Below are 26,188 nucleotides of genomic sequence, written 5' to 3'. Positions count from 1 at the left end.
GCACCGAAGAGACCTGAGAGCTGTACTTGGGCATTTCTGGTGCTCCCATAGAAATGAATGGAGCTTGTGCCGTCCCCAGCACGCACTCCTCTCAGAGAGCTGAGGCCCGCCGGGTCCCAGCGGTCAGACCCCCGCGATCAGACACTTATCCTCAATCCTATGGACAGGGAATAACATAGCAGAGGGGTCCACTATTCAGGATCCTCATATCTTGATCAGGATGCTTAGCAGCTACAAAATGTGTCTCTTGCTCTGTACTGTGTAAGGCTGGGTTCACACTACGTTTTGTCCCATACGGGAGCGCATACGGCAGGGGGGAGCTAAAAGCTCGCGCTCCCGTATGTTACCGTATGCGCTCCCGTATGCCATTCATTTTAATGAGCCGACCGGAGTGAAACGTTCGGTCCGGTCGGCTCATTTTTGCGCCGTATGCGCTTTTACAACCGGACCTAAAACCGTGGTCAACCACGGTTTTAGGTCCGGTTGTAAAAGCGCATACGGCGCAAAAATGAGCCGACCGGACCGAACGTTTCACTCCGGTCGGCTCATTGAAATGAATGGCATACGGGAGCGCATACGGTAACATACGGGAGCGCGAGCTTTTAGCTCCCCCCTGCCGTATGCGCTCCCGTATGGGACAAAACGTAGTGTGGACCCAGCCTAAGGCTGGGTTCACATCACATTTTTGCCATACTGTTTTCAATCCGTTTTTCTAAAGAAAACCGTATGGCAAAAAAAACGGATGGAACAGTATGGAAAAAAGTAAACCGTATGCGTTTTTAAACAGTATACTGTTTTTAAAAGTGCATACAGTTCCGTCAGTTTTTATAGAAAATAAACCCATACGTTTTTGAAAATTTTGTCCATTTTTAATGGGAGGGGTCTTCGGTGGGGACTTTAGGATTCAAATGCGCATGTGCAAAGTAAAAACGTATACATTTTTCCCATATGGAACCGTATACATGTGCGTTTCCCATTGACGTCCATGTTAAAAAAAAACGTATGCGGTTGCAGTACGGTTTTTAAACCGGAGACAAAATCGTGGTCCACCACGGTTTTGACTCTGGTTTAAAAACCGTACTGCAACCGCATACGTTTTTTTTTAGTGTGAACCCAGCCACTGATTTGATTGAGTAGTGTGCAATACTTGTTTTCCCCAGTGGTGGCGCTGCAGGGAAATTGAACACTTACAGGTTTTTTCCACAGATTACAGCTAATCGCTTGGGGTCCCAACAGGGGAACAATTTGGGATCTCCTTATTGTCTAACAAATAGAGATTGTCCACATTGGAGAACCCCTATTTAAAATGATTACAAAGCAAAGATGAATCTTCGTGGACAGAGAGTTTTTAACTTAAGATTAAAACTACCTATAAATACAGCCTATTTACAATGCAAAAACAATGTGATGAACTACAACGGATCCACCATCTTCCCCTTGGTTGGTAAAGCAAGGGGGACCCCATTGGACGTCCATCGTCTCATTGTTATGCGAAATTAACAAATAAATCTTCAAGTGACAAATAAATCATAGGAAAATGCATACGATTAGTTACTGGCCACATCCCACTCCAGGCCTCCTGCTGGACTGGTTCTAATAAATAATATAAACCTGCAAAAAACTAGGCAGGAGACTGAGCCATACATTAAGGGTCATCTAAGATCTGGCTTGCATTGCTTGCATAGAAAAGTTATGGAGCAGCTTTTAGGGTTTACAAAACTCTTTATCATGCTGTCAATTGGCACTGTATAGACCCCCTATTTATAGAAATGATAGCCCTTCAGGGTCTGAGCAACAAAGGCCTCCTGTGTAAGAACATTATATGGATTGCTCCATTACAAGCTCCAGAGGAAGGGTTCACATAATAATGTACAGTGATCCTTCAACTCACAATGGCCTCAACATACAATAGTTTCAACATACAATGGTCTTTTCTGGACCATTGTAAGTTGAAGCCAGACTCAACATACAATGCTACGGACAATCCAGATCTGTGCAACGTGTCAATGGCCGGAAGAACCGACCAATCAGAATGGGCAATTTACTGGTGAAACACCTGTATTACTGAAGCGTATGCACTGACTGATGTCTGGTAGCGCCCCCTACAGTACAGGGAGGTATTACATGTTCTGTACGCTTTACCTGCTCCAGGGTTACCTGCTCCTTTGGACACCAGGTGAGGGCGACTCAGTTTTACTTTTTTAGGACATTGCATGTACTGTACAGGACCCTGAAGAAGCTCCTGTCCTCTACATAGACCAGTGTTTCCCAAGCAGGGTGCCCCCAGCTGTTGCAAAACTACAACTCCCAGCATGCCCGGACAGCCTTTGGCTGTCCGGGCATGCTGGGAGTTGTAGTTTTGCAACAGCTGGAGGCTCCCTGCTTGGGAAACACTGATATAGACAGTGATTACAGCTTTCAGCAGATCTTTATTACTTTTATATGTAAGGACTTGCTTTATCTGTATTATTTATCTACTTATTTTTCTTTAATCCTCACTTTTTCCTATTTTTGGCTGACATTTTGGTGGCTTCAGAACCAATTACCAGGTTTCCCTAGAGTTCTGGTCTCAACATACAATGGTTTCAACATACAATGGTCGTCCTGGGACCAATTAATATTGTAACTTGAGGGACCACTGTACAGACACACATACAATGCCAAATACATTTAGAAGCAATGTTGTCACAAGACACAAGACAGCTACATTTTGCATTCACCTAAGCAAGCAGAGTCCTTGGCAGAAGAAACACCATGAAAGCACCATGTGGTTAGTGCATTTGCTTACAGATCACCTGGGTTCAAACAGGATAAACAGAGAAAGAGTTAATAAAGCACCCTACAGGTCCCCTGGGTGCAGCCAGTGCGTGCCGGTGCTTTTCTGGGCGTGGAGGTGTTCTCTGCCCGTATCCTTCCACACCCAGTTTTATAGAGACATTCCCCCCATAACACGAGGAGACTCAAAAAAACCAACAAAAAAAAAAAAAACAGATTAACAGCAAAGAACAGTGGGTGTTCCCTATAATCCATGTACTCTGGAAGCTAAAGAGTTAAAACAAAGCTTTTGAAAAATGTATAAAATTCAGTGCATGCCGTATCTTATTTTAAACAAGACAAAATCTATAAAACCATTTTAAGCATCTTGTGATTATCTAGTATTGCAGAACTACAAGCTCTACGGAGGATTCTCCTTTGTTATTTGCCTATTGTCTGTTCTCTTATTCTGCCTCTATAATGTCCTCTAGATTATCCTGGCTCAATGTCTGTCTGCTGCGTCTATTGGCCCATCTCTCTACCTCCCCCCTCCGCTCCTCCACCGTGGTATGTGGTTATTTTGGAGGCAATGGTCTATCTACAAATAAATTAAAACACGATGGAACCTTCCCCACAATACTGTACTGTGGAGGATCACGTTGGAAAAGACACCTCGCACCCCTACAGAACTTTCTTATCAAGACGGGAAGGAGTCTCAGTTTGTATGACTACTAGTACTCTCTTCTGGCTCCCTTTTGGCCTTACTAGTCTCTGTTGATCCCCGGGTCTCTCCGTCGTGGGTCTTCATATGTTTGGTAAGATGATCGCTCCTCATGAACACGCGGCTACAAGAAGGGCAAGGGTATTTTTTTGCCCCTGTATGGGTTTGTAGGTGTCTTTGCAGCTCATCACTCCTGGTGAATCTCTTGCCACAGAACAGCCAGTTGCAGACAAAAGGACGGTCACCACTGTGCCAGCGTAAGTGAGCCTTTAGATGGGAGGTCTTGGCATAGGCTTTTCCACATCCGGGGATGTGGCAATTGTGCATGGTTTTTCTTTTAGTTACATCTCCACTGGTGCCAATACGTTCTGCTTCCTGGCAGTTAGGGCAACGACAGGCGGTTTGGGCAGCACTACGTGGCATTGCTCGTCTGGCACCCTTGGGACGAGGAGAACCATCTGAACTTTGTTCAGCAGCATGAGATTCCATCGTGGCTTCTAATGTTCCCATGAGATGAGGTGTGGGAGGCAGCATGTGCACAGGGGGAATACACAGCTCAGTGCCATATCCACCCAAAGGGGCCTGGTGGGGTGAGGTTGTAGCAAAGCCTCCAGGTCCAGGCTGCATATCCATCCAACCGGAACCAGCATGGAGATCCCACCATGAAGGAACACCGGTCTCTTCACCAGGACCCCCTGAGGCCGGAGGTCTCATCCATGATTCGTATGGATGAGACATCTCAAGAGATGGGTGCAGAAATTTGGTGAATGAAGTGCTTTCGGCAGATTCCCTGCCAGCAAAGGTTTGACAGGGGATTCGAACAGAGGAAAGAGAGGTGTATCTCTCCGAAGGGCTGTAGGGTGGTTCTTGGGGAGGCTCTTGTTGAAGAGATAATCCTGGATCAGGGTCTGATGGGATGGTATATGATTTAAGGGACAGCTCAGAGGTGGCTGGTGATCCAGGAGCCTCCGATTGTTGGTTTCCCAAAGAGCTACATACAGCAGTCAGCATTGCAGATGTGGTTGTCCAGGCAAGGGTTAACTGTGAAAAAAATCAATAAGAAAGAATTTAGAAGAAAAAGTTTTAGTTCTCCCATACAATAAAAATGAGTGTTCTGCCTTGTATACCTAAACATAGCTTAGGACACGGATTATAAGAGGTAGAGCACCGAGGACCCATGACTTCCTGTAATGAGAGGACATCTTGTCCAGATATTCCTCTACCCTATGATTAGTTTTATTGCAAACTATAAATGTGGGTAACAGTGGTGACTTTATTGTCTATCTAATGCCTAACCATAAATGTACTAACCTAACTAGGCACAAGTCTATAGACACACAAACAGAAAAGATTCCATAGTGTCCCAGATCTACGGAAATTGTAGCAAGGATAGTCATGATCTTGATAGTCTTGATAGTCATGATAGACTAATCTTTTGTTGGATTTTCTTCTTTTGCTGAATACTGTGTTCACTGGAACATATTCTCATACATTATGTCCTTATTCTTAGCTCATGTTCTTCTTGCCCTTTATTCATGAGTGCAATGGAACCCATCTCCACCCATACATTATGTTTAGCAGAACCCTTGCCTAACTAGGTGAACACAATAAACTCTATTATATGCCATAATGTATTCAATGCAACCTCTTCCCTCTCATAAAAACACTACTCTCTATCAAAATAATCACCAAAAAGAATATGGCTCGAAGATCTGTTACCTATGGTCAACATAAGGATCACCAAGATAAGGCCACAAGATAACGATAAGTATAAGACACATTATAGTTTACTTTATTAAACATATATTAAAAATACACACTATTTAAAATAAATGATAGGCATCAGAATAGCAAAAATGAGGGGTATACTCGAGAACAATGTCCATATGTATTAGGGGACACAGATGTAATCATTTGGAAAACATAGTGCATATCACAAGGAAAAGCTGCATAAAGCAAGCAAAACAAGGAATAAAAAGCACTGGGAACCAAACAGAAATAAATACAGGACTAGCTAGTAACAGACTGTGCACCCTGTAACCAGATCCCTCACCTCCAGCCCCAAACGCACGTTCTCGCCCTTCGCTTCTTCAGGGGGCTTGTGAGGATCATGATAGATTTCCTAGAACCTCTGTCTTTGATAGTTCAAGAAGTTTTTATTGGTTTGAGCAAGATAGCAAACATACATATGTATATGTACGAGGGGGCGTGCCCTCTGAGAGTAGAGAATCACATTAACGTACTAGATGGCATAAATACAAACATAATAGTATATGAAAGTAATTATGTCAGAGGTCCTGAGCTCCTCCATACACATCATGGAGTCTAAAGCCTCAACCCACATGACCCTAGTTGGATGACAAGGTAGGAATGACTTTCCCTGTAGCACGTTGTCTTTACAGACTTTTAGGAATCTTAGGAATGGGGCCAAAGAACACTGGGAGAATGGACATCTCTTGAGAAATGTGTAAAGCACAAAGCCTGTAGATATTTTTTACAAAAGGTGGGTTATGACTGGGTAATCCCACCAAATGTGTAATTCGGCACTTGGTGCTGAAGAGCACTTCTAGCATAGGCATGATACCAAGGGATGTATTTGGTATAATGCCGCAGACCAAAGAGGTCATGAAGGTTGGGTGACACTGCATTGAAGCTTCAGTTACATAGTTAGTATGGTTGAAAAAAGACATATGTCCATCAAGTCCAACCAGGGAATTGAAGGGAAGGTGTAAGGGGATAAGGGGAAGGGATGTAGTTTTATAATTCTGCATAAGCATTAATTTTATTTTGTTCCAGGAATGTATCTAACCCTGTTTTAAAGCTATTAATTGTTCCTGCTGTGACCAGTTCCTGAGGTAGACTGTTCCATAAATTCACAGTTCTTATGGTAAAGAAGGCGTGTTGCTCCTTTAGACTAAACCTTTTCTTCTCCAGATGGAGGGAGTGCCCCCTCGTCCTTTGGGGGGGTTTAACCTGGAACAGTTTTTCTCCATATTTTTTGTATGGGCCATTTATATACTTATATATGTTTATCATATCCCCCCTTAAACGTCTCTTCTCAAGACTAAACAATTGTAACTCCTTTAATCGCTCCTCGTAGCTAAGATGTTCCATGCCCCATATTAGTTTAGTCGCATGTCTCTGCACCCTTTCCAACTCCGCAGTGTCCCTTTTATGGACAGGCGACCAAAACTGAACAGCATATTCCAGGTGAGGCCGTGCCAATGCTTTATAAAGGGGGAGTATTATGTCCCTGTCCCTTGAGTCCATGCCTCTTTTTATACATGACAATATCTTGCCGGCTTTGGAAGCAGCAGCCTGACATTGCATGCTATTCTGTAGTCTGTGATCTACAAGTACACCCAGATCCTTCTCTACCAGTGACTCTGCCAGTTTAATCCCCCCTAAGACATACGATGCATGCAGGTTATTAGTACCCAGATGCATAACTTTACATTTATCCACATTGAACCTTATTTGCCAGTTCTTAAAGGGGTATTCTGCTGCCCCAACGCTTGGAGTGGGCAGTGGGGGTCGTGATGTCACGACCACGCCCATCGTGACATCACACCACGCCACCTCAATGCAAGTCTATGGGAGGTCACCACGCCCCTTCCCATAGACTTGCATTGAGGGGGGTGGTCGTGACGTCACGACCCATGCCGCCAGCATCCAGCGGTTTAAACAAACGCTGGGTGGTGCAGAGAGATTGTGGGGGTCCAAGCTGCAGGACCCCCACGATCAGACATCTTTTCCCATATCCTTTGGATAGGGGATAAGATGTCTAGGGATGGAGTACCCCTTTAAAAGGAAAAAGTTGAGAGGGGAAAATAGAAATGGGGGCCAAGGAACTAATTTACCTGCATTGAGGAAAATATTGAAGTCAGGTACCTGGAGATGGGCCAGGACTGACCACAAGTACAACTTAAGTGCATCTTCAAATTATATCAAACCAACGTCTACAGCTAAAAGAAATTTAGGGACATCCCAGAGAATGGTCTGTAATAAATATAGAAGCTTAGGAGTGTCCATTTTAAGGCCCTGCTGAGCCGCAAGAGTGGCAAGGTGGAACCTTGCGATATCTACAGAAAATGGCATACACATCTGATACACCCTGGGACCCAGAGCTATGTACAAAAAAGGGTCCCCACCTGGTGAAGAAGCCGCCATTGAGAATGAATGGAGTGGTGGCCACACGTATGGGGGACTGACTTCATTCAGTACTATGAGAGTTGAGAGTCAAGGCAGGCTTGCTAAGCTGTTACCGTATCTTCCATAGAACTGAAAATATGCAACACATTTCCATTTATTCAGCACCTGGCCTTTGCCTTACTAGGTCAGAAGACCCCCATTCTGGAGATAGGTATGGGACTTACATCTATTAGACATTTACAAAATATCCTATAGATATGTTATACATGGAGGAATACACTTTAACCTTTAAGTTATCATACTGGATGCACATGAACAGCTACCCTTTTCCATTTTGAATATAGTAGCACATGTACTCTCTGTTATTCTACTGTACCCTGTAGAATCTCTACCCTTCCTCATGCTGAATGCATTAGTATCTGCTTTAAGTTGACCATTGGTTTTGGCCAACTATTTTATATACATTCCAAAGGAATTGGGCAGTGGAATTTTAAAGGGTACCTCTCATCAAAACAACTTTTGATATATTATAGATTAATGTATGCAGAATAACTTTACAATTGCACGTTATTAAAAAATATGCTTCTTTCTATTTAATTTTCCACTTTGAAGAAATGACCACTAGGGGTCTCCCTACCAGTCCTGACAGCAAGCATTTCAGACTCATGCTGGAGTCCTAAACACTACGGGCTGCCAGTCTGCTTTGTTCACAAAGGAGAACACTCAGAGCTGCCAGCCTGCTTTGTTCACAGCCTGTTTGGCTGTGAACAAAGCAGGCTGGCAGCTCTGAGTGTTTAGGACTCCAGCATGAGTCAGAAATGCTTGCTGACAGGACTGATCGGGAAAAATACAATAGAAAGAAGCATATTTTTCATTAACATGCTATTGGAAAGTTAGTCAACATTCATTAATCTAAAAGATATCAAAAGTTTATTTGAGGAGAGGTATCCTTTAACTACGTCCGAAGGAAGATAAGCTTTCGCCAGTGGATGTTCCACCAAGCCAAGTGTGCATGTATATGGGAGGGTTGGGTCAGATAAATAGCTGACAGCTATATAATGTATATGGCCAACCTTACTACTAGGGTCTACATGCCCTTGGGTCAATACTACCTCTTGCCTGCTGGCCCCGATCTGGGTAACTCTAACTTCTGATGTATTCACCTGGGTCCTGGTGCTTTTAGGTAGTAAATTACCAGATCGGGATCCCACGTCACCCACTCTGATTAGATGTTTTCAGATATACAGAGGAAATGTAAATACAGTTTATCTTTCATCCTAAATATTCCAGGAGCCAGCAGCCGTAATAAAGGGCTGCTGGATGCAAATTACAGTAATTATCGTCTGAGTTGTAACGAGCACTGGAGGCACAGAGACCCCAAGGATATTAGGTTCAGAAAGTCTGGGGAGCAAATGCTTAACCCATGCACTACTGGAAATTCTTAACTGTGATAACATATTAAGTGAGAAATGAACATGTAACTATTTTAATATGACCCCAAAAAAGTGACATCTAGTACACTGTGCACGCATGTGAATTTCATGTGAAGCAGTAACCTTAAAGGGGTACTTCACCCCTAGACATCTTATCCCCTATCCAAAGGATAGGGGATAAGATGTCTGATTGGGGGGGGGGTCCCGCCACTGGGGACCGCCGCAATCTCCCTGCTGCACCCAGCGTTCATTTAGAGAGTCTGGTGCAGCGCCCGAGGTTTCGTGATGTCACTGCCATGTCTGTTCCTGACATTACGGCCACGCCCCCTCAATGCAAGTCTATGGGAGGGGGCGTGACGCCCCTCCCATAGACTTGCATCGAGGGGGCGTGGCTGTGATGTCACAAATGGGCGTGGCCATGGCATCGCGAGCCTTCACCCCGCATCGCCAGTCCTCCGGGACGGATTATTGTGATATAAATAAAAAAGAAAATCCAACATGGCTGATCCTAGTTTTGGAAGACATACGTATGCTGACAGGTACCACGAATGATTGTTCTTGTGCAATCTACAGATGATGGTTTGTCAAAATTGGCCATTTTGGTCAACCATTATCTTGTGTGAATGACCAATCTAAGATCTGTTTCCTTCAGACTTACAGGGGTTGTTCAGGGAGCAGAACAGGTATTACTTGTTCTGCTCCCCCAAGCATCACTCATGCCAGGTCACGATCATCATTGTGCAGCTATTGGACATTGCGTGTGAGCATCGTTTCCTCTGCAACCAATGTTAGCGACTTGGCACCTGCCCCCTCTCATCTCAGAAGGTATACTTCCGAAACATGCAGAGGGGAGAAGTAAGTGCCAGGTAGCAGAACAGAAAAAACCTTCTGCTCTCCCTACAACACCTTTAAGACGCCCATAAACAGTCAAAGACCAATGAATGGAACTGCAGCACACATACTTGACCACCACGCCATTCACTGTCTATGGGGCTTCTAAACATAGCATTAGGAGACAACTGACCTCTGTTCTTGCAATTGGTGGGGGTCCAGTAGTCGGACACCCACCGATCAGCTAGGTACCCACTATCCTGGAAGTTGGAACATGGCACTACAACCAGTCAGAGGCTCAGGGGTCACTTTCAGTATTACTGACATCACAGCTCACAATGGATAAGCCATGATGCCAATAGTGCGGCACATGATGGCTGAGACCACTAATTGGCTGCAGCGGTCCTGTTCTGGCCACTAGTATAGAAAGATGGGGGTGTCCACTGGAGCTTCTATGCTGAATCATTTTGGTATTGGAGGAGGTATCAAAACTATCATGTGCCTTTCAATGTGTATGTCTATGCCTGTGTAAGAATCATTCATTTAATGGTTGTTCAGTCATCGGACTACTTTTTAATGCGCATGGCTACCTTTAGTAATACATTTCTTCTCATGGGTATAATGTGTTATTCAGTAAAATGAAATGGGCGGATAACGGTGTAAATGGAGTCCAGGGACCCTGATAGAGGCCATCAGAGGCTTTTCGCACCTCACTTAAAACCACAAAAAAATCTAACTAAACCTACCCAGCTGTTTTCTTACAATAGACACTGACATATTGTTAAAAGGCCACTCAGCACTGCGGCTTAAAGGGGTACTACCGTACTGACAACTTATCCCCTATCTAAAGCATAGGGGATAAGTTGCCTGATCGCGCGGGGTCCCGCCGCTGGGGACCCCCGCGATCTCGCACGCAGCACTCCGCTGTCATCAGGCCCCGGAGCGAACATCCACTCTGGGTCTGATGATGGGGCCGGTGATTGTGATGTCACAGCTCCGCCCCGTGTGATGTCACACTCTGCCGCCTCAATTCAAGTCTATGGCAGGGGCGAGACAGAGGGGGCGGAGCCATGATGTCACGATACTCCGGCCCCGTGATTGGCTGTCATCAGACCCAGAGCGATGTTCGCTCCGGGGCCTGATGAGAGCTGGGTGCTGCGCGCGATACCCCGTGCGATCAGGCAACTTATCCCCTATCCTTTAGATAGGGGATAAGTTGTCAGCACTGTAGTACCCCTTTAAAGTATAAGCCAAGCAATAAATGGCATGCAAAAAGGAGTAGTGTAGTGAAAAATAACTTATCCCCTATCAAAAGTATAGGGGATAAGTTATTGATTGTGGGGGTCCGACCGCTGGGACCCCCCGCGATCTCCTGAACGGGGCCCCAGCAGTCTGCTAGAAGGGGGCATGCCGACCCTCGCACTGAGCGGCAGCCAACACGCCCTTCCATGTATCCCATACAGCTACATGGAGGGGACCTGTCTGCGCGGCTTCCTGCGGGGGTCAGAATGGCCGCTTCCAGCAGACTGCTGGGGTCCTGTTCAGGAGATCGTGGAGGGTTCCAGCGGTCGGACCCCCCTGAGATCTATAACTTATCCCCTCATTTAAAGTTCAAACCCCCCTGATCTTGGTGCAGACCCTGGTATTCTGTGCCGGGCGCTGCCTCCAAGACCAAGATGTGACGTCACGACCACGCCCCCTCAGGATGTCACACCACGCCCCCTCAATTCATGTCTATGGTGGGAATGGCTGTGACGTCATGTCCAAATAGGTGAATGACAAACCTGACTCCATGGGTACCCGAAAAGCTGGATAGGGGATAAGATGTATAAGGCTGGAAAAAAAAACCTTTTAACTGACAAACAAGCAGAGGTTTATACACAAAATCAATGTACAAAATAATAGACTAAGGCGTGTAAAGTTCATCTGTGGTGGCGGGGTGTGTGGTGCAGGGCAGATGTTGTTACCCTAGGGGCAGGTGTTAACCTCTTGTATTCGTGATGCCAGGGCATGATTTATCCTATAACCACCAGAAGGTAAACTGCTGGATCCTGGGCTAGGCATGGGGGCAATAAAGACTCCGACGTCAAGTTACGGACAACGGTAGCTTTACTGAGGATAGACAGTGGATAAAGTCTATACAGTTCAGCCAGGGCCCAAGGAGGTGATCAGTGACCTAGAGACCTTAAGGGCTTGCTTGGACAATTTGGTGCAGGCCATGCTGCTTGACAATTTGACAGAGACTGACTTGACTTGACTGATGACGGGCAATGCTGCAGGTTAAAGGGGTTATCCAGGAAAAAACTTTTTTTATATATCAACTGGCTCCAGAAAGTTAAACAGATTTGTAAATTACTTCTATTAAAAAATCTTAATCCTTTCAGTACTTATGAGCCTCTGAAGTTAAGGTTGTTCTTTTCTGTCTAAGTGCTCTCTGATGACACGTGTCTCGGGAACCGCCCAGTTTAGAAGAGGTTTGCTATGGTGATTTGCTTCTAAACTGGGCGGTTCCTGAGACACATGTCAGAGAGCACTTAGACAGAAAAGAACAACCTTAACTTCAGAAGCTCATAAGTACTGAAAGGATTAAGATTTTTTTAATAGAAGTAATTTACAAATCTGTTTAACTTTCTGGAGCCAGTTGATATATATATAAAAAAATTTTTTTTTTCCTGGATAACCCCTTTAAGCTTACTTGCACTTGACTGTGCCTGCAGGACTTTACTTGAGACCTCCAATACTCTGGACACACACACTAGGCACGACTGACTTCAGCAAAGACGTGGTGCAAAAGAGCAAGAGGCTAGCTCCTCCGAGGGCTTATATGGGGGAGACTAGCAGGGAGCCCATAGGTCACTCTTGATCAGCTGGTCAGATACCTTCTGGGTTTCAATCACATGACATATCACATGGTATAACTCTGAAAGTGATAACACATTTTATACAGTACAACATATTTACAATGGGGAAACTAATGCAGGGGGCCCTGGGGACACTGAAGGATGCTGCCTGACAGGACAGGGAAGGTACGGGATAACACCACCTGTACTGGGCCACCACACATCTATATCTGAAAACCACTAAAACAAGAACCTAAGCAATGTTTGTCTGTCATCCACAAAGGTGTTAAAAATATATACTGCACATCACAAACCGCTTATGTGCTACCCAAATCTTTTTGAGAACCCCCAGCATACCCTTTATAAAAATATTAACTCTTATTTGATGCAAAGTTGTACGAAGGTTGTTGTGTATATTAGTTCTTATACATACAACCTTTTCACACAACCTTGTACCAAACTGTAATTAACTTCCAAAAGTTCATGAAAAAATTCAAATTTCCAACTAAAAGGTTTACATGAGAAGACCTGCCATGCAAATAAAATGTACTCTGCAAAAGATTGTAAGATGTGAGGCATTCATACACACCACACATATGTTTTTTGTTGTATGTGTTCTGCACCACACTGCACGTTTAAAGGGTTATTCTAGGATTATTTTTTATTTGACTATGCTACAGGGGCAGTAAAATTAGTGTAGTTCATAACATAGTGTCTGTACCGGTGTTTCATGCTGGTCTCACAATGCTTCTGTGATTTTTGGCCCAATGTTTATTTTTAACAGCATACAAAATGAGTGTCGTCTCAGGTTTTCCAAGGTTGCAGTGCGGCCCGAGACATACATCACTAGTCAGGTGTCCAGAGGGAGCCTGTCTTTGCTTCAATGGGTGAAGCGACCGCTGGGTGGGAGGGAGATCAATCTGCAAGAATTTTTATTTAGCTACAGCTGGAGGCACCCTGGTCACAAAACACTGGTCTGTTGCATAGAAAGGATCACAGGTGTGTTTCAATGGGTGGGGTGGCTGATGTGTGGGAGGGAGAAAAGGGACCTCACACTAACAAACAAGGCAACATGGGATTTGTAGTTCGAGATAATGAACTCCAACAGGAAATAGCCAGTTCACAAAAAGATAGTCACAGCATTATGGTACTTTTGCAACACAGCCATTTAACCCCAAGACAAGCACAGATCCTTCCAAAGCATGCCCATTACTGTCTGGCAGGTACGTATTTAAATCACCTGATGGTGGTTAACCCCTTTAACCCCTTAACGACGCAGGACGTATATTTACGTCCTGCGCCGGCTCCCGCGATATGAAGCGGGATCGCGCCGCGATCCCGCATCATATCGCGTGGGTCCCGGCGCTAATCAACGGCCGGGACCCGCGGCTAATACCACACATCGCCGATCGCGGCGATGTGCGGTATTAACCCTTTAGAAGCGGCGGTCAAAGCTGACCGCCGCTTCTAAAGTGAAACTGAAAGTATCCCGGCTGCTCAGTCGGGCTGTTCGGGACCGCCGCGGTGAAATCGCGGCGTCCCGAACAGCTGATCGGACACCGGGAGGGCTCTTACCTGCCTCCTCGGTGTCCGATCGACGAATGACTGCTCCGTGCCTGAGATCCAGGCAGGAGCAGTCAACCGCCGATAATGCTGATCACAGGCGTGTTAATACACGCCTGTGATCAGGATGAGAGATCAGTGTGTGCAGTGTTATAGGTCCCTATGGGACCTATAACACTGCAAAAAAAAAGTAAAAAAAAAGTGTTAATAAAGGTCATTTAACCCCTTCCCTAATAAAAGTTTGAATCACCCCCCTTTTCCCATAAAAAAATAAAACAGTGTAAAAAAAAATAAAAATAAACATATGTGGTATCGCCGCGTGCGTAAATGTCCGAACTATAAAAATATATCATTAATTAAGCCGTACGGTCAATGGCGTACGCGCAAAAAAATTCCAAAGTCCAAAAAAGCGTATTTTGTTAACTTTTTATAACATTAAAAAATGAATAAAAAGTGATCAAAATGTCAGATCAAAACAAAAATCATACCAATAAAAACTTCAGATCACGGCGCAAAAAATGAGTCCTCATACCGCCCCGTACGTGGAAAAATAAAAAAGTTATAGGGGTCAGAAGATGACATTTTTAAACTTATAAATTTTCCTGCATGTAGTTATGATTTTTTCCAGAAGTGCGACAAAATCAAACCTATATAAGTAGGGTATCATTTTAACCATATGGACCTACAGAATAATGATAAGGTGTAATTTTTACCGAAATATGCACTGCGTAGAAACGGAAGCCCCCAAAAGTTACAAAATGGCGTTTTTTTTCCGATTTTGTCGCACAATGATTTTTTTTTCCATTTCGCCATGCATTTTTCGGTAAAATGACTAATGTCACTGCAAAGTAGAATTGGCGACGCAAAAAATAAGCCATAATATGGATTTTTAGGTGGAAAATTGAAAAGGTTATGATTTTTAAAAGGTAAGGAGGAAAAAACGAAAGTGCAAAAACGGAAAAACCCTGAGTCCTTAAGGGGTTAAAACATACAGTTGAGACCATGCTGCAGTAGGTGGGATCAGAGATAACTTAGATCCCGGCCATTTAACCTGCTAGATTTACATAGTAGTCAGGGGCCTTATAAAGCCTCTCAGTTCTGCCATCTTTGCATGCTTCTTCGTCCCTGATAGGATGCCTGTCATTTTTACCCTGATAGGCATAAAACACTGCAACAGAGTACAAAAAAAGTAAAACTTATTTACGAGAAAGAAAACAAGCATTCAAACTTGGTGTCAGTGCATCCACTGATACCAAAAAATATTACTAAATAAAAAAATTTAAAAAACTACTCTAGAATTGCTTTTTTCGTACCATCATGCCTCACCCCCAATCACCTCCCCCCCCTGCCCCAAAAGTTGTCTATATTACAAAATGGCTACGACTCAAGCTCAAGGTTGTTAAATTGCATTGTTAAATTTTGCTGCAAATTCTTAACATTTTTTTGGGACTTACATTTACTTATGTCATCAACTATTAAAGGAATGATCTTAGTATAGTGCTATCTGCTGTTCCTTATCAATAGCTTTACTGGGCCTACCTGAGTAAATGTCAGAGGGGATGGTGAGCAGGGTTTTAGCAGTATCTGTCTCACATGCCAGGGATCCCTTCGACTACCCAGAGGAGAAGAGAGAGAAAAGGTGTCTGTCACGCCGAGCGCTCCGGGTCCCGCTGCTTCCCCGGGGTGCTCGCGGCGTGCTTCTGTATGCAGTGCTCCGGTCAACACAGCTGACCGCGAGCGCTGCTTCCATGTTCCCGGAGGGGACGCGATCCGAGGTGAGGGACATGCCTGCTCTCGGATCGCGCCCCGTGTCTCTAACCTGCCCCGTCCTCCTGCTGAGTCCCACCACGCGCGGCCCCGCTCTCTAGGGCGCGCGTGCGCCGGGTCTCTCAGATTTAAAGGGCCAGTGCACCATTAATTGGTGCCTGGCCCAATTGGTTCCTTACACTCCCTACTCTATATAAACCCACTTCCCCTTCCTGTCCCTGCCGGATCTTGTTGCCTTGGGCCCTGTGAAAGCGTTTCTGTGTGTTCCATTGCCTGTGTACCCAGACCCTTGCCATTGCCCCTGACTACGAACCGTTGCTGCCTGCCCAGACCTTCTGCTACGTCTGACCTTGCTCTTGCCTTGTCCCTGTGTACCGCGCCTGTCTCAGCTGTCAGTGAGGTTGAGTCGCTATCGGGTGGAACGACCTGGTGGTTACCTGCCGCTGCAAGTCCATCCCGCTTTGCGGCGGGCTCTGGTGAAAACCAGTAACCCCTTAGATTCCGTTCCCCTGGTACGGCCCACGCCATCACCTCACTGACACAGAGGATCCACCACCCGTGATACCAGTCCGGATCCTGACAGTGTCCACTTTGACGGGCACAGTAAAGCTAATAAAATGAAATAGCAGACAATGCTATACTAACAGTTGTGAACAAAATGTGGAAAATTGCCAGCTCACCACCTCGTGATAGTGCCGGCTGGGCACTTCCAACATTGAACATAAGAGCAATGATCCAGCACTTGAAATTACGAAAAGCTTTGTTGAAGATCACTGGACACAAGTTAAACCAACTATACCATCAGACGCTCTTCGAGCACATGCGCTATTCTTTGGTGATCACCGAAGAAGAACGCATGCGCTCGAAACGTGTCTGATGGTATGGTTGGTTTAACTCGTGTCCAGTGATCGTCAACAAAGCTTTTCGCAATTTCAAGTGCTGGATCATTGCTCTTTTGTTATACTAACAGTTGGCATGACATATTATTCAATAAATGTAAATAAATAAATAAACGCAAATGCAACAAAATGTTCCAAATCTGGGGCATTTCACTAAACCATATTTAATTTGGCCTATAATGCACAATTGACTATACCATTGTTTCCAAACCATTGTGCCTCAAGCTGTTGTAAAACTCCTAACTCCCAGCTTGCCCAGATAGCCAAAGGCTGTGGTTTTTATTTTTTCCCCCCTTTTTTTGGCACATTTAGCCCCACCTCTTTAAAATAAAGCCACCCACTTTTTACTAAGCCCCGCCTCCTTGGTGAGCATGGTGCAAAAACAATTTTTTTGGGTCTAATTCTGTTCTAAAAAATTTTAATAACACAACAAACAACTAAAGAAATTCTGGTGCACACACTTTTCTTTATCACCCCAATAGTATTTTGTTCAGTACTTTTAGCCAAGTGGGTACAAAACTCATAAAAAGAAGTCCACATCTTTTACTTTTATTTTTTTTTTCTTTGTCAGTTTCACTACAGGTTTTGGCAAAAAAAAAAAAAAAAAAATTAAATTTTAAATTACGTTTTTTTGGTCCCATAATTTTTCCACAAAAAATGGACAATGTTTTTTAATGTAGTCGTCTTTTGCTCAAAAAAGTCTGTATTTTTCTAAAATAATGGCTATTAAATAAAAGAATGTAAGCATTGATTCCCCCCCCCCCCCCCAAAAAAAAACATGATGTTTTATTGGTACGATGAATGCTGTAAAGATGATGTGTAAACATAGCCTTAAAAAAACTTTTTGAAAGAAAATGCAAACCACTGTCAAGCACATAATATAAGAAACATATGACGTTCATATGTTCTAAAAGGATATATATAAAAAAAGACCTTCATTTTGGGGAGATCTGTGAACGATACATTTAACCTCTAGAGGACAACGTGATTTATTTTTGCGGTTTCATTTTTTTCTCTTCACCTTTTAATAGCCATAAGTCTTTCAATTTTCCACCTTTTTTTGCATTATTGTACAATTATACTTTGTACTGACATAAATATGACATTTGACATAATACTGACATAATAACCACAAAATATATGTTGGGGGTGGGGGGGGGGGTTAGGTTTTTATACAGTGCACTTTACCATTAAAGTGACATATTATCGCCACCCAATTTATATAGGTTTTGTTTTATTTTACTACTTTTTATTTTAAAAATGATTGATAACTTTTTGTATGATAATAAGTAAGATTGAAATTGTCCTTTTCCTACCCTTTTCCGAACACTTTTATTTTTCTGAATTTGGGGATGTATGAGGGCTCCTATTTTCACCATGATCTGTAGTTTTTATCGGTACCATGTTTGATCGCTTTTTATTCATGTTTTTCTGATATAGGAAGTAACCAAAAATCTGTGATTCCGGTTTTCTTTTTTTTAGGTTTATGCCATTCACTGTGCAGTTTTCTTAATGTTATATTTTAATAGTTCGGACATTTACACATGCGGAGATACCACATTTGTTCATGTGTGCTATTTTTGTTTACATTAATTTATAAAAAAATTAGAAAAGGGGGGTAATTTAATCTTTTATTAGGGGAGGGGCTTATTTACATTTATTAACACTTTTTATTTACTATTCACTACTAACACATTTTATTCACTATATTTTAGTCCCCACAGGGAACTCTTTCACATTCGCATTCACACAACGGAAATTCTGCAAGAATTTTTTGTGCAGAATTCTGCCTAAATTTATTGCCCATTAACTTTAATAGGATTCCGCACTGTCATTCACATAGCAGAATTTACATAGTTCATAAGGTTGAAAAAAGACCAGAGTCCATCAAGTTCAACCTATAACCCTAATGAGTCCCTACTGAGTTGATCCAGAGGAAGGCAGAAAACCCTCATCTTAGTGGTAAAAATTCCTTCCCGACTCCAATATGGCATCAGAATAAATCCCTGGATCAACGTTCTGTCCCTATAAATCTAATATCCATAACCTGTAATGTTATTATTCTCCAAAAATGCATCCAGACCCCTTTTGAACTCTTTCTCCAAGTTCACCATGACCACCTCCTCCGGGAGAGAATTCCACAGTCTCACTGCTCTTACAGTAAAGAACCCCCGTCTGGGCTGGTTAGAAACCTTCTTTCCTCTAGACGTAGAGGATGCCCCCTTGTGATAGATACAGTCCTGGGTATAAATAGATCATGGGAGAGATCTCTGTACTGCCCCCTGATATATTTATACATAGTTATTAGGTCAACAACGGGTTTCCCGCTGCGTATTTGAAAGGAGGTGAGCTCTTTTCGGCTGTCCACAGCAGATTTTCCGCAGCGGAAAATCCGCCGCAAGCTCCATTGAAGTCAGTAGGGTCTGCGGCGGATTTTCCACAGCGGAAATTCCACCGTGGAAAATCTGCTGTGGACAGCTGAGAAGAGCTCACCCCCTTTCAAATACGCAGCGGGAAACCCAAAAATAAATCCGCCCATGTGAACGTACCCTAAGCCTTCTTTTTTCTAAACTAAATAACCCTAATTCTGATAATCTTTCTGGGTACTGTAGTCCTCCCATTCCCTCCCCGTATTACTCTGGTTGCCCGTCTTTGAACCCTCTCCACCTCCACTATATCTTTCTTGTACACCGGAATTCCGCTGCTAAAATTCTGTTATAAGTTATAAGTCTGGTCTTATATTTTTCCGGACTTCGGCTGCGGAATCCCATTGAAGCCAATGCCGAATTTGTGCGGAATGCATGCGGAATAAATAAGGGTTCTACAGATGCTAGAAATCTGCACAAACTATCACTGTTCAATTGAAAAAAAATCTTTTTACTGAGATACGGAATCATGCAGAATCCGTGCGGAAATTTCTGCAGGGATTCTGCACAAATTCCGCATGTGTTTTAAAACTGCAGAATTCTGCACCGAACCAATACAGATGCAGAATTGATGCAGATTGGCGGCATTTCTGTCATGTGAATGCAGCCTTAGGCCGGGCAGAATTTCTGCATTGAGTTCTGCATGCATTTATAGCCAATTCACTTCAGTAGAATTCTTGCAGCGGAAATTCTGCAGCAGAAATTCTGGTGTGTGAACAGGACAGTGGAATCCCATTGAGGTTTATTAGCTATAAATGCATGCAGAATTTTCAGAATTCCCTGCAGAAATTCTGGCGTGTGAACATAGCCTTGCATACCATTGATCAGTGTTATCGGCACTCTGCTAATCTAGCCTGCAGAAGCAAGCTGAAGAAGCAGAGAGAAGATCGGCACAGAGGCCGGTATACGCTGTGCATAAAACCACAATTTATTACCCCATTCCTGTTGCAGAGGTAGAACATTGTAACATCTTACAGCCATAGATCGTTGACATTGAGTTTCACAAAGATTTTGTGACGTCCTATTTTGCTACCATGAAATAGAATATACAATATTTCATATGACTAAAATAGACACAACCCCATTAGTACTGATCAGTCTTTTTTTGTCAGGTATTCCTAAGCTGACTGAATTCCAGTCATTGACAGCAAACACTTTGTTCTGGCAATTTGTTCGGATGATGAGGGATTAGATCCATCATTATTCAAACTTCAACTTGAAAATGGAATCCTGGCAGCTGATCTACGAGAAATGATTAATTGTAATAATTATACAAGTATCGCCTAGAACTTAAGTGTGGGCCCAACCATCCTGCCGCCCCGGGGCTCCTCTCATTAGTCACGCAGGAGCATATAATGTACATTACTAGAATGTTCTCCCCTCCGAATATAAATCAGTCCCCCTCCCTAGCTGTCCACTCTGCCTGGTGTAGTCACTGGATATAGAAGGGTTTTACTATATTGAATGTGGCTGATTCTATTAGCATACATTGTCTGACATACAACAGTGCATTCAAAAGCAAAAACTCCTTATTTAATACTTAACATGACCAGTTACAGATAAGCATAGGAATCGATTTTAGCATCTATATTAGTATTTCACAACCAGTCTGCCTCCAGCTGTTGCAAAACTACAACTCCCAGCATGCCCAGACAGCCCTTGGCTGTCCAGGCTTGTTTACAGTTGTGGTTCTGCAACAGCTGGAGGCTGCCCACAATGACCTGAGATAATAGTATTATAGATCCCTATGATGTGTTTAGTTATAGTAGTTAGACCCATAGTTGGGCTTAAAATGGGCGCCCACCTGAAACCAGATGAACACACAAATATCTTTGCCCAGTCTTCTTACCTAAACCTTGTGGGAGAGGAAAAGCAACAATAGCGCTCCTCATACCCTGTCCTCATATCCTGTCCTCATATCCCGTCCTCATATCCCGTCCTCATATCCTGTCCTCATATCCTGTCCTCATATCCTGTCCTCATATCCCGTCCTCATATCCCGTCCTCATATCCCCTCCTCATATCCCGTCCTCATATCCCGTCCTCATATCCTGTCCTCATATCCTGTCCTCATATCCCCTCCTCATATCCCGTCCTCATATCCCGTCCTCATATCCCGTCCTCATATCCAGTCCTCATATCCCGTCCTCATATCCCGTCCTTATATCCCGTCCTCATATCCTGTCCTCATATCCCGTCCTCATATCCCGTCCTTATATCCCGTCCTCATATCCTGTCCTCATATCCCGTCCTCATATCCCGTCCTCATATCCGTCCTCATATCCCGTCCTCATATCCCGTCCTCATATCCCGTCCTCATATCCCGTCCTCATATCCGTCCTCATATCCCGTCCTCATATCCCGTCCTCATATCCCGTCCTCATATCCCGTCCTCATATCCCGTCCTCATATCCCGTCCCCATATCCCGTCCCCATATCCAGTCCTCATATCCCGTCCTCATATTCCAACCTCACATCCCGACCTCATATACAGTCCTCATATCCCGTCCTCATATCCCATCCTCGTATCCCGTCCTCATATCCCAAACCCATATCCCACCCTCATATCCCATCCTCATATCCCATCCTCATATCCCGTCCTCATATCCCAAACCCATATCCCACCCTCATATCCCATCCTCATATCCCAAACCCACATCCCACCCTCATATCCCATCCTCATATCCCATCCTCATATCCCACCCTCATATCCCAAACCCATATTCCACCCTCATATCCCATCCTCATATCTCGTCCTCATATCCCACCCTCATATCCCAAACCCATATCCCACCCTTATATCCCATCCTCATATCCCAAACCCATATCCTATCCTCATACCCCTGACTCATATCCCTTTCCTCACACTAACTATCCTCTGCACCATCCTGCTGGACAATCATCAGCAATGTTTAAAATTCCTGGGCAATCTTTGTGGGAAATGCGATCAGGAGATGTACTGGAAGTCCCATAGAACAGCACTGTACTTCAGATATATAAAAAAATACACCCTCACATACTATATTTCTAGTTGACATATAAATAGCATTTGTACCAAGTTTAATCTAAATACATACATACATGAACATATTTGGGGAGATTTTAATTATGCATAGGAAAAGTGGTGCAGTTGCCCATAGCAACCAATCAGATTGCTTCTTATTTTTCAGAGGATTTATCAAAAATGAAAGAAGCTGATTGATTGCTGTGAGCAACTGCTCCACTTTTCCTTTGTACAGGTTTTGATAAGTCTCCCCAATTGAGTTTTATATATATATATATATATATATATATATATATATATATATATATATATAATATAGATAGATAATGAAATGTATGTTGCATTCCTTAAAGGGGTATTCCAGGAAAAAACTTTTTGTTTTATATCAACTGCCTCCAGAAAGTGAAACAGATTTGTAAATTACTTCTATTAAAAAATCTTAATTTTTCCAATAGTTATCAGCTGCTGAAGTTGAGTTGTTCTTTTCTGTCTGGCAACAGTGCTCTCTGCGGACATCTCTGCTTGTCTCGGGAACTGCACAGAGTAGAAGAGGTTTGCTATGGGGATTTGCTTCTACTCTGGACAGTTCCCGAGACACGTGTCACCAGAGAGCACTTAGACAGAAAAGAACAACTCAACTTCAGCAGCTCATAAGTACTGAAAGGATTAAGATTTTTAATAGGAGTAATTTACAAATCTGTTTCTGAACTTTCTGAATCCAGTTGATATATAAAAAGTTTTTTTTTTTCCTGGATAACCCCTTTAACAATGTTCAAAATGCATGGCTATGCAAAAATTAATCAACTTCACAAAGAATTTTTAATATATATCTATATAATGATTAAATGTAACATGAATGCAAATAGGTGGGTCCCAATTATCCGCACAGCTCCTTCAATATGCGGATCATGCACTCTAAAAATGTTGCTGGTATAAGTATATTCTGTAATACTAACTATTCTGTCTGTAAGAAATATAAGCTTCCTAATTCTGAAAAATGTGTTAACACCTGTCTCAGAATCATTAGCATTGACTAAAGGTTCCTCAATTGTCATGACAGCACATGTGATTTGTGTAATATACTTCTATGGATTGAATTGGTAAGATCTAGAAATATTACTAAAATAAAGATAGCATACTTCTTAGATGGTAGGCACTAGAGATGAGCGAACTTACAGTAAATTCGATTCGTCACGAACTTCTCGGCTCGGCAGTTGATGACTTATCCTGCATAAATTAGTTCAGCTTTCCGGTGCTCCTGTGGGCTGGAAAAGGTGGATACCATCCTAGGAAAGAGTCTCCTAGGACTGTATCCACCTTTTCCAGCCCACAGGAGCACCGGAAAGCTGAACTAATTTATGCAGGAAAAGTCATCAACTGCCGAGCTGAGAAGTTTGTGACTAATCGAATTTACTGTAAGTTCGCTCATCTCTAGTAGGCACCTACTAAATGGCTCACACCAACAATGTGAATTTAACTAAAACCAGAGCCAAGAAACCGAGAATAAATATGCGCCAAGCGATCTAAAAAGTGTGTTGGGGGGGAAAAGTGAGATTCCGTACATCAACTTAATTTTTTACTGTGCACCATTATTCGAACTCATGACACCACAATATTGGCCCAGTTACCTTAGAATAATTTAGCTATCATAACAGGCATACTTAACATTGGCGGTCAAGGTGGCTTTTATATTTGAAGATTAAAGGGGTACTCTGATGGAAAACAATTTATTTTAAATCAACTGTTACCAGAAAGTTAAACAGATTTGTAAATTACTTCTATTAAAAAATCTTAAAGGACAACTGCAGCTTAATATACACTTATCCCCTATCTACAAGACCCCCCGCGATCAAACACTTATCCCCTATCTTGTAGATAGTGGATAAGTGTATATTGCGCTGCAGTTGTCCTTTAACCCTTCCAGTACTTAACAGCTGCTGTATGCTCCACAGGAAGTTCTTTTTCTTTTTGAATTTCCTTGCTGTCTGACCACAGTGCTCTCTGCTGAGACCTCTGTCCATGTGAGGAACTGTCCAGAGTAGGAGAGCAAATCCCCATAGCAAACCTCTCCTGCTCTGGACAGTTCCTGACACAGACAGAGGTGTCAGCAGAGAGCACTGTGGTCAGACAGAAAGGACATTTAAAAAGAAAAGAACTTCCTCTGTAGTATACAGCAGCTGATTAAGTACTGGAAGGATTAATATTTTTAAATAGAAGTCATTTATAAATCTGTTTAACTTTCTGGCACCAGTTGATAAAAAAAAAAAAAAAAAAAAAGTTTTTCACCAGAGTACCCCTTTAACAGCTGCTGTATGCTCCACAGGAAGTTATTTTTCTTTTTGAATGTATTTGTTTTTTACCAGAGTACCCCTTTAAGTCACTGGATCTTTTGCAGCTAGATAAGGGGTTATAAAGTGTGGGTCTCTTGATGCAGTTTATGGGCATAAAGGCATATACCCTTTACGAAATTGATTACCGATGCACATCTGACACCAATAGATCTTTGGACCAGGGAAGGTATCAGTTATTTAACCTTTCTAAAGTCATGGAAGAAAATATGTCAATCTAAAATAAAGATGTTCTCCCATGACACAACCTCTATAACTTATAAAAACCCATTTAAGAATAAAAATCTAGTCTTCTAAAGACTCAAACTAATGTGCTTTACATTCTCGTCTATTGAAATCCTGTTATCATCAATGACCTAGTTAGGCCAAAGATTAGTTCTATTTGCATAATAAGTAATTAGGTATTGTCATTGATAGAGATCATTCCCTAAAGTGTAAGTAAACTTCCCGTCTGGAATTTGATACACTTTGAGATAGTACACTTGTCTAAATCATTGGCCAGGGAAGGCTTTACCAGGCATTGCCATGTGCATATGTTTTCATTGGTTATAGAGCAGTTTGGTCATTTGCCAGTCAATTCACCTTTCAGAGTTTATTGCTAGTAAAATGACCAATAAGCATTAACAGAAGGATGGCACCGACCACATTTAGTGCCCCCTTGACCAACAACAGGTGAAAGCCATATACATATAAAACATCCAGTAAGAAGAAAATAGAAGAAGAAACACAAGGTGTAAACGGCACCGGTATTAAAGAAAACCGCACTGTGTGAGCTGGAGCAATATGATGAAACAGGTGTTGCTAATAAGCCAAACCCTGTATAGGCTAGAGGAAACCAAAAAAGGGGGGTATCTGAAGGTGCTCTCGTTGTAAAGTTTTATATACAATGTAGCAAGAAGAAGAAAAAAGAAGCGGAGCACTCACCTTCTTGACCTGTATCCAAAGGCAGGAAAAGCCGACTTCAGTCGTGGTCTTCCATAGCGGGGAGGCGGTAGATGGTACGGGGGGAGTCTCGGACGCCGGCCACGGACCGTATCACACCCACTGGCGCTTCGTCAGGCCGTGTACACGGCCTGACGAAGCGCCAGTGGGTGTGATACGGTCGGTGGCCGGCATCTGAGACTTCCCCCGTACCATCTACCGCCTCCCCACTATGGAAGACCGCGATTGAAGTTGGCTTTTCCTGCCTTTGGAAACAGGTCAAGAACGTGAGTGCTCCGTTTCTTTTTTCTTCTTCTTGCTACATTATATACATATAAAGCTGGAGAATGGCCCCGTTGAAGAGTTGAAATGTTGCATTGAGTATGGGTGAATAAAACAACATTTGAGAGCGGCTTCTTCTCGACATATAGGATCTAGTAAAAGACATGACGTCTGGCTTTGGAAGCAATTACACCCTTTTCTGTGAAGCTTCTGGCTACTAAGCTGTTCCATTTTTAGCTTTGTTATA

At 43.1% G+C, this 26,188-nt stretch overlaps 1 protein-coding gene across 1 annotated transcript in view; it reads right to left on the bottom strand.

Moving 5' to 3' along the window:
- Positions 1-2,397: 2,397 nt before the first annotated feature.
- SP6 (Sp6 transcription factor) overlaps positions 2,398-26,188 on the bottom strand; it is a 32,699-nt gene continuing 8,908 nt past the window's right edge. The window contains exon 2 of the mRNA XM_056548400.1: positions 2,398-4,516. Within this exon, the coding sequence (XP_056404375.1) occupies positions 3,470-4,486 (1,017 nt within the window). The 5' untranslated portion in view covers positions 4,487-4,516 and the 3' untranslated portion in view covers positions 2,398-3,469. The remainder of the gene's footprint in view (positions 4,517-26,188) is intronic.

The sequence above is a fragment of the Hyla sarda genome, chromosome 12 (assembly GCF_029499605.1).
Source record: "Hyla sarda isolate aHylSar1 chromosome 12, aHylSar1.hap1, whole genome shotgun sequence".
Taxonomy (NCBI): domain Eukaryota; kingdom Metazoa; phylum Chordata; class Amphibia; order Anura; family Hylidae; genus Hyla; species Hyla sarda.
Note: the sequence above shows the minus strand (reverse complement) of the source record. Positions and strands in the feature narration are given on the sequence as shown.